The 9,765-nt window shown below is 45.7% G+C and overlaps 2 protein-coding genes across 2 annotated transcripts in view; both read left to right on the top strand.

Annotated features, from left to right (window-relative positions):
* The first annotated feature begins 414 nt into the window (after positions 1–414).
* Positions 415–2,888, top strand: LOC144936501 (SPRY domain-containing SOCS box protein 4-like). Its single transcript, XM_078863621.1, has 2 exons — positions 415–1,192; positions 2,503–2,888. The coding sequence occupies exons 1-2, from the start codon at positions 502–504 to the stop codon at positions 2,628–2,630; spliced, it is 819 nt and encodes a 272-aa protein (XP_078719747.1). The 5' UTR covers positions 415–501; the 3' UTR covers positions 2,631–2,888.
* A 4,721-nt stretch (positions 2,889–7,609) lies between these two features.
* EXT2 (exostosin glycosyltransferase 2) overlaps positions 7,610–9,765 on the top strand; it is a 74,964-nt gene continuing 72,808 nt past the window's right edge. The window contains exon 1 of the mRNA XM_078863620.1: positions 7,610–7,788. The gene's annotated coding sequence lies outside the window, so the exon portion shown is untranslated. The remainder of the gene's footprint in view (positions 7,789–9,765) is intronic.

Genomic DNA, 9,765 nt, shown 5'->3' with positions numbered 1-9,765 from the left:
CGATATCTCCGTCGCTTTTACCAAAGCGGCCGATGGTGTTTTACCCGAATAACACCACCTGCACAATCTAAAAGCTCGTCCGCACGGATGACTCAGACGGGCCCCTAGTTTACATTGTCGTCACACTCTACGACGGAGCAGATTTATTCCTCATTCTCATTCTTACCACGCACAGCTCCATCCAGTTCGCCAGCCTAAGAAATCCACCCTGAACTCAAGAAGCTTGTTAACCCCCCTAACATAACGAAACCTTCATTCGTCGCCGGGGTAAAGTTTGCGTAGCTACTCCCACCTCTTTCCAAGCCGTCTGTCTTGCCAGCGTGGAATAGCAGGCGCAAATACTCCCCTTTAACTCGCGGGAGCCTTTCATCCACCAGCCAGTGGTGTGAACCAACAAGCAAAATCGCACGGCTGTACCGTGAACTTTAATTCGTGGCCACAGTGACGGCACACACTATACCGCTACAAAACCCGTGCAAGCAAGCACAGCCGTATATAGCCATGGGTCTCGGCTTGGGGAAGGCGATTAAGTCCACGCTGGGCAAGGACTTTGACCTGGAAATCTTCCGCCTGGAGCCACCGGGGCAGCGGACGATGCCCCCTCAGCTCGCCTTCCTGCTGTCCCAACCTGCCGCACCGCGTGGCCTTCAGGTCCAGCACGGCTTCAGCAGCACGGACCTCTCCCCGTCCATGTCCCTCAAGGAGGGAGACGCGCTCACCGTGCATCGCAGGCAGACGCGCGACACGACCGACGCGGCGCGCGGACGCACCGCCTACCGTCGCGGCGTGCACACCTGGGAGATCACCTGGCCGACCGAGCAGAGGGGCACTCACGCCGCGGTCGGTGTTGCCACGTCGGACGCTCCCCTCGAGGCCACGGGCTACGTGGCCCTGGTCGGCCGGGGACGCGAGTCTTGGGGTTGGGACCTGGGGCGCTGCAAGGTGTACCACGACGCCGTCGACTGCCCGGGCCGGCCCTACCCGGCTCACCTGCTGCCCTGCGAGAGCTTCCACGTGCCCGAGCGTGTGGTGATGGTGTTGGACATGGAGGAGGGCACGCTGAGCTTCGTCGTGGACGGGGAGTACCTGGGAGTAGCGTTCTCCGGGCTACGCGGCAAGACGCTCTATCCGGCGGTGAGCGCCGTGTGGGGCAACTGCGAGATCAAGATGCGCTACATCAATGGGATTGAGCGTAAGTCCAAATGCATTTGAGTTAAGAAAAAAAAACTATTAAAATTGTGAAACAATTTTGTATTTATTTTACCAAGTAAAGACCACTGAGCTGTATGGCTCTTTTTAAGAAGTGACCTGGTCACAAATGACTGCCCAATGAAGTGGCTAATCACGTGGCAATGTATAGCAGCCAAATCCTCTAAGCGCGTATTTTCTAAATGTGGAGGAAAAAAACGGGAGGAATCGGTGAAAAATCCACGCGACCACACGGGGAGAACTTGCAAACTGAAAACACACAGGCGTCAGGGTCGGGGTCGAACCCACGCCCTCCTGCATACTAGGCGAGGTGGTTAACATTTCGCCACCATGGCACCGTTCCGTGTGAACTCTGTGTGTCCGCCCGTTTATCCGTAAGAGGGGGAAGGGCACGATAATTCCCGTGAAGTTTCACGTAAAGTTGTGTTGCTATTGAGGACTTTTCCTGTTGAGAACCAGTTAAATTGGTCAGAGGCTTGCTCCAAACTTGGAGACACAAACCAGAGAAAAATAGAACAATATTTTCCAATATGCAAACGCGTTTTGCTGTAAAGTATAAAAACTATGAATGTCCCTCATATTTCCTATTTTTTTTAAATTAAGTATAGCAATTTGTAATAATGTGCAGTATATGCAGTAACAGTGTAGACTGTACACGAGTATATAAAAGGCATATTTACATTTTGGGCTGCAGATAGCCGTGCGGCAAATGTATTGTTGTACTGTTCTATGATCTCACATTCACCAACCCGAACTGACAAGCGCAGTGAAGTACTGTTACATGAATTGCTACTGATATTAGCCATGAGCAGGAATCGAATTCGAGATGCTTGTTTCATAGCGTCGTAAGCAAGCCACTTCATCACCGTTCCCCATACACGACCATACAAACAACAACAACAACAACCACCATTCACCACTAAGTAGCAGTGATATCACCAGAGAAATGTTGGCAGGAAATGTGCAGTTCGATCTGCACAGATGGGTTCACAAACCCGCTTCCTGTACTGTCGTGTTGCGTGTTTAGTTTGTTGTCCTTCCCCAGCACAGTTGGCTACGTACGGTGCGAAAGAAGTTAAACATACCCACACAGCGTTTTTTATTTGTTTATTTTAAATATCGGTGTGACACGCTAACCTTCGCCTTCCGAAAGCGTTAGTGCACAGATGCGGTTGCGCAGCGCAATATAATTCGTGGACAGCATCGAACACGACGCGTGTACAGCAGTGTCTACGCTAACTCATTCGGCTTCTGCCTTACGTTGTTGTTATTGTTGTTGTTGTTTTTCTGCAGCTGGACCCTTGCCACTGGATGAGCTGTGCCGACGCTCGATAAGAAACTGTCTTGGAAATGACCGTCTGGAAGAGATCAATGCTCTCGCCCTACCGACTCTCATCAAGAGATACCTGCACTACAATTGAGTCACCTTGGCTCGCACCTTATCGTGCTCCTCTGCATATTTTGAGCAGAAAGTCACAAGTTTAGGGGATCGTCGCATTTCATGAAAGCCGCGGCACCGTACCAGACCGTACCTTCGTAGCATTACGTTTGTGCAGAAGTACACATCCATAAAGATTAGACTTTGGACAGAAGCCTTGGACAGCTTCATAATATTCGACAAAGTTAAGCAATATGCATTATCTTTAAGCATAAACTTTCCACGATATTGTCAAGGATAAGAAAAGTACCACATTGTGAAATGAAAAGCTGTAAATGTTATCGTGAAAAATGTGTTATTGTGCTGGTCACAAAACTCGACTTACATAGAGTGCTTGTATTTAGTATATAGTGTATTTTATATTTATACCTGAAGCAGAAAGGTCTTTGTATTAGATTGGCGCCTTGGACACAGATGCTAAATGTACTTAAAGCGTAAAGGTCGCACAACGCTTTTTTGCTAAAACGTGGTGGTATTACCCATTCGGGAACACTTTTCGCACGATGTGGAACGCACGCCGTTAGAACGTGGAACGCGCACCGATATAACGCAAAACGTGCTCGTTATGATGCGGAACGCGCCCATTATAACGTGGGACGCGCCCGTTATAACGCAGGCCGCACCTGTTATAATGCGGCACGTGGCCGTTATAACGTGGAACGTGCACCGATATAACGTGGAACACACCCGTTATTACGCAAAACGCACCACGTTATAACGCAGAACGCCCCCGTTAAGACACGGAACGCTCGCCTCAACGCAGAACACGCCACATCTTAATGCGGTTTAAAACTATTTTCTTGAGCTGCATTGGTGATCGGTACGATCGAGTACGCGGAGTGATACAGTAACCCTCACTTCTTTGTTGCACCATCTCACTGTGTGTGTGTGTACATCGTATCTCACCAAACGTTATCGTTACATTATTTGTGAGAGAAAATGTTTTGCTTAACGTGGCACTTGTCAAGAATGCATCTACCGGCTTTAAACGAGGGCTTACTCTAAGCCTTCACACTGGTCAAATCCTTTCATACAGTATCTCAAAATTGGCTTCATCTCTCCGATGCTCCCATCTGGTGACCCCATTCAGAGCCGGCCCAGCCACTAAGCGACCCTTGCAATTGCAAAGGGCCCCGTGGCCAGCAGAGGGCCCCCCTAGAGTCACTGCTAGCTAGTGGGTGAAAAAAATCATACATCAAAGGGGCCTCCAACCAAATTTTGCTTAGGGCCCCCAAAAGTTTAGGGCCGGTTCTGACCCCACTTAAACTTGACATCTGTTGGCCAATTTCTCTTCTTCCAGTGGCGAGTACATTACTGAAGAACATTGCAGAGAGGAATATTTTGACTCCTCTGATCTCCAGCAAGTATCTGACAACCAGTTTGAGTTTCACAAGTTTCACTTTACACATTTCTGCAGGGAGTACATCAGTGCGGGGTCAGGTAGCAGGTGCTGTCACCGCGGACCTCATTCTATTCTGCGAGGCACACTTCAAAAGTTTGTTTCAATTCGGCTTTCAGTCGGTACATTTCATGCATTAGCACTTGCCTGGGAAAAAAAATCCGTGTGGTCACGTCTGATCAATTTCTCACTGGGTATGGCTCAGTGATTGGTTCTCTGGCCATTATTGCTGTACTGTGCACAGCTGTTCGGGAATAATGTGTGCTGAAGACGTCACCATCTATGCGAGTATATCCATCAAGGCCGTAGCCATGGAGTCAACATTGGGGGGGACCAAATCTTCCAGGGGGTCTGGGGGTCCGAACCAAGAAAATATCTAAATTTCAAAACTAATTTCCTGCCTAAAATATTTGAAAATTCACTAACACATGGCATAGACTTTTTATTTATTTTTTACAATGTCTAATAGTGTATTGTATTACATTGCTCTGTTGTTACTGTTTTACCATTTCTTGTTGCATTGTATGTAATGTTTGAGATTAGGGATTAATAAAGTACAACCGTAACCACAATCATATAAACAGAAATCTATGCATTGATTTATATGAAGACAAGTCCAGATATTGTGGCCAAGGTTTAGCAAATTGTTGTTTTTATTTACATAGCATAACAATTATTATTACTTAAAAAAAAATTATAGCAATATATTGAGGGGGGGGGGCATTTTGAGCATATTTGAATATTGGGGGGGATGGTTATTTTGGGTTATATTATAATTACGGCCTTGATATCCATCTCATTTGAGCTGAATATAATGGGATCAAACGTGAAGCCGTCTGTTGTATTGGCTTTCTTTCAACAGACTGTAAACTTAAATTCTTTTTTATGACAATTGTCAAATACTGATGCGTAAACAAATTTGATTGGAACAGTCGAACTCATCATTCTTCATCAATTTTCTTTCCAACGCCCATCAATGAAACGTGATGGCAACGAACATGTTAACCCATTACGAAATAAGTCCGTGTATTCCATTTGTCTCCTATAACATGCCAATCGTCTGGGCACTGACGTCCCCGGTGCATTTCCCTCATTGGCAGTCATCTCAGCTGCTGTGATATGTAGGAGAGCTTCAACAAAATCAGATGTCAGTCAGCTGTGGCATCTGCGAAAACGAAGCCTCTGTAAGGTGTCCTGCCAAACTCTGACTTCTGCAATAAAGAAAAACAACGACTCTAGACTCTTGGTTTACCTGCATATTAAGCACTTGTCCCATGAACTCATGCTCACATATACATCTACTATATATTCATAATAAAGGTTATTTTGGGTTAGATCGCGTAAATATAAATGTGTCGTTAAACCGGCCACCACCTGACACACCAATTAGTAAGGTTTGTCATGTTAACGAAACGTGCCAATTAGTTACTGCTTCAGCATCCCGGTGTGCTTGAGAGTAAACGCACAACATTTATAATTCGAGTACGACGTTTCAGCAGGTTTAACGACACATTTCTATTTGCGCGATCTACCAAAAAAAAAACATTTATTATGGATAATATTGGTAGCGAAAGGCCTACGTGTTCAAATGTACTATGTATGTATAAACAGCTCCCAGTTGTGCTGCGTGAGAGATTTGACGTTTTCTCGAGCCGGTTACCCTGCTAGGTAGACTGAGCATGTGTTTGTGTATGGACGTGCTTAAGCCTGGAATGCACGGTTTGTTAGTGTGTCTTGCTCTTTCTCACAACAGCGCTCTTTAAAAAAATATATCTGTGAATGTCGACCTTACAAGGAAATGTAATTGCCTTTTCAGCTGCTGCGTGCCCTGATTAACTTGTATTACTCGGATGCGTTCATTTGGTTCTCTGCGTTTAAATGATTTCCTCTGTATCTTGAGATAGAATGTGAAAATTAGTAAGTTCGTTATCCGTGACAAATAAGGCCAGAGACGCTAAGCCACAAGCGACCAGTGAAGCAGGCGCTACAGACTAATATTTAGAGTAGCACAAACTAAACACTTTTGCCAATAACACAGCCCTACAGAGACGAACGATATATAATCAGGAGACATTTTGGGCAACGTCCCTTCATCATAGCAGAGGTTATTTGGTGATATTGGCAGTGGTGTGCAGTCTCTACCTCTCTACTACATCTCTCTATGTGCTGTTGTTGAAGGATGGCCTTCGTCCAAATACGTTGCCTACACACGTTTTATTTTCGTTTTAAAGGCAGTGTTATTGATGGACATGTTGAGTTTTCTGTTGTTGTTCAAAGCAGAGAGGTAATCTCAGGCAATTGCCCCTTTCAGTTGTTATATGTCCTTGTGCACCACTATTAACACAGTTTTGTATTGCATTGATAATAGTACAATGTTCATAAGATATATGTGGCAATTTTATACTGTACACGTGCTGTGCGTGTAATTTAACGTACTGCATGTAACATGTTTACAAGATGTAATGTACTGTATAAACCTTCGGATTTTGATGTAAAAAGTAGCCGTTTAATCTAAGTGCAGTGTGGCTTTTTATATGCTTAATAAAAGTTTGAAGTGTATCTTTTTCGTCCAGGTGAGAAGTCAGTAGACCACGAGCATCTCATTTGCAAGAGTTACCTGGGTCGCCAAAATGACAAATGCAAAACGAATAAGATAAAGTATCGAACTAAAATAAAGTACAGCAATAATTATAAGTGTTATGCATCATGCACGAAACAAAGAGACTGCCCACAATGTAGTCACACAGCCTATCACACCATCTTTAAGACATGGTGGCCACCCATCCAAGCAATCTTCAGACTCAAAACCTGTTTAGCTTCTGAGATCTGATGGTATTGGGTGGATTCGTCACACGGCGTCACAAAAAGTCAGACCCCCCCCCCCTCAAATATGACGTCACAAAGCTCTGCCCCCTCCCCCAAAAATAAAACATGCTTCACATCGCTTTAAACTATTGTCATTGTAGTGCGTATTTAATGCGGCGCTGCACTCTGATGTTGTAGGACAAAACATTTATAAAAAGTCTATTTAATTAAGTAGAACGTGTTGTCTATATTTATTTAAAGTTATTTCGGTAAAGTCACGTAGAAGGGAAATAATAAAATAATAATAATATAAAACAATAAAAATTCTCACGACGTTTCGACTGCAAACACAAGCAATCGAAACGTCGTGAGAAATTTTTTTATTTTATATTTGTATTATTTTATTATTTCCCTTCTACGTGACTTTACCGAAAAAAACAAGAATATGAATCCTTGCAGTCACGAAAGTTTGAAATAAAAATTTATTTAAAGTTGTGCATTTTGATTTGACGTCACATTTCTCACCCCCCCCCCCCCATCGTCGCACATCATCACAAATGTCTTACACCCCCCTAGGTGTGTGACGTCATTTATGGACGGCCCTTAAACCTCTTCAGGTAAACAACACAGAGCTTGCTACAACAACAAAACATTCTCTCTGATCTGGCACGACCAACGACAAGGGGCGTGACCTAAACGTATTGACCACGCCCACTTTTTTTTACCGCCTCCGCCAATCGGAGTGCGCGCCTGCCGACCACGTGGTGCCTCTGGACGGAAGGGGGCCCCTCGTGTCGGGAACGAGAAGGGGTGGCCTTGCTGCCAAAGCTGTCGTATATCGCGATTATCGCGGCATTTACCACGAACTTTGATTGCTATGATTGTGTAAACTCACGTAATGGATCTCCAGCCCCTGCCGTCCATCGTTCACTAAGAGGTACGTTCGTAGCGGCGTCGAATGCGGCGTTTTTTTGAGGAGGAATTTGCCACTTGCGTGGCCCGCGTCTTGGTTTCGAGGCCCTCTCTCTCTCTCTGCTCCCCGTTGTGGACGGGTCCCATTGTAATGTGGTGGTGGTGGTGATGTTCGTCTTGAACCACGTAAAACACGGCAATCGCTGTGGTACGACGACTGCCGTGTGTTGGTCTCTGTGTGTGTGTGAGGTCGACTCAGCCTCAAATGAGTACCTGGTGCGGTGTGTAAACATCGCCACTGGGGAGACAAAGGCGGCCGGGTGTGGTGCCGTGCTGGCCTTCATAGGTGCTACTCGCTAACCACTTGCACCAAAAGTCTTTGTGGGGGAGCGGTGGTGGAGCGGTTAGCGCGCTGTGCTACGAACCTGGCGACCCGGATTCGATTCTCGCTCACGGCCAACGCCGGTGACGATTATCTGAACTGGTCCTGTGCCTCCCCTAGGTCGACTCAGCCTCAAATGAGTACCTGGTGCGGTGTGTAAACATCGCCACTGGGGAGACAAAGGCGGCCGGGCGTGTTGTTGGCCACTCACCCCCTTTGGTGTACCGTGCCGGCCTTCATAGGTGCTCGCTAACAGCACTTGCCCCTACAGTCTGGTAAAGGGATGTAGTATTTTGTGTATTGGTGTGTGCGTGTTGGTGTGTGTGTCTGTGCCGAGTGCCTCTGCATTGGCTGTCTTCGTGTGTTTGTTCTCGGTGTGGGTAGTACATACAGTACTGTACGTGTATGTCAATGTGTCTGTATCTGTACGTATAGTGAGCGGTGGATGAGTGGTTAGCGCACCAATGAACAATTCTATGAACCAGTCCAGGGCCTCCCCTAGGTCGACTCATCCTCAAATGAGTACCTGATGCGGACTTCATAAATGCTCTGTAACAGCACTTGCCCCAACATTCTGTACGGCGATCGGGGTGTTTTTCATTTGTTTTGAATGTGTGTCCGGATATGGAACTTGAGCCCATGAATTGTTACAGGCAATTTCCAGAACGAGATCCCCCCATTCTGCACATAGCACAGCTGTTCATTGTCACACATTGGTCATTTGTTGTGCAGTCCTGCGAGGTCGTTGACTTTCACCTGCTTGTAAATAAAGTTTGTCTTGTTTTGAATGTTGTTCGACCAGCATATAAGGATATGGGCCGCTCGGCTCTGGTAAATACTGTTTTATAATATGCACTGGTTTACCATGGACTATATATAGACATTGGCGTCTAGTTCCTGAATATACTGCCATACGCCAGAGTAGAACGGCGATATGCTGTCAGTCAATACAAAACACTTGCACTATGAGAGGCAACGAATGAAGGCTTGGTAGGGCAGTGTGAGACATGAAAGGTTTACATTAAACACATGCGTGGAATATCAAGAATCAAAATCTTTATTTTTACTGGAGGAGGAATCCGATGAGCTATGAAGCTCTTTTTCACAGATGCCCAGTATGGGCGGGTCAGCAAGTTCAAATCACAAACAATAAAAAACAACTATAGGAGTGAAAAATTTCGAAAAAACTAAGCAAGTCACTAACAAAAGCTTTTGCAAGGCCGCAAAAGCAACTTGAAAGCAGTCCCAGACCACACCAGGATAACACAGTCCCTCAATACAATAGACGGTATAGGATTGGGGCAGTCAATAAAACATTGAGAGGAGCAAGCGGTGCAGAATGAGAGATGTGAACAAGGGAAGGGAGTTCCAGTCGACAAGGATAGCAGAGGAGCAAAGAGTAAAGCCATCCTTGAGCAGGGATACTTATCCCTTTCCCCCCACGTCTACTGAAAACTTGCTCTGTTGAACTAATTTTGGCCACTCTTTTGTACAGCGTCTAGAGATGCGGTTGCATTTAGATGTTGCATAAATTCAAATTGCATTTTTTAATCAACAGAAGACCTTGGTTATTGTCATTTGAAACCGGGGCCACGGGGAAGGAGAGTAGAGGAAAATTAG

This window comes from Lampetra fluviatilis, chromosome 16, assembly GCF_964198595.1.
Source record: "Lampetra fluviatilis chromosome 16, kcLamFluv1.1, whole genome shotgun sequence".
NCBI classification, from domain to species: Eukaryota; Metazoa; Chordata; class Hyperoartia; order Petromyzontiformes; family Petromyzontidae; genus Lampetra; species Lampetra fluviatilis.
This window is presented reverse-complemented; position numbering and strand designations above follow the sequence as displayed.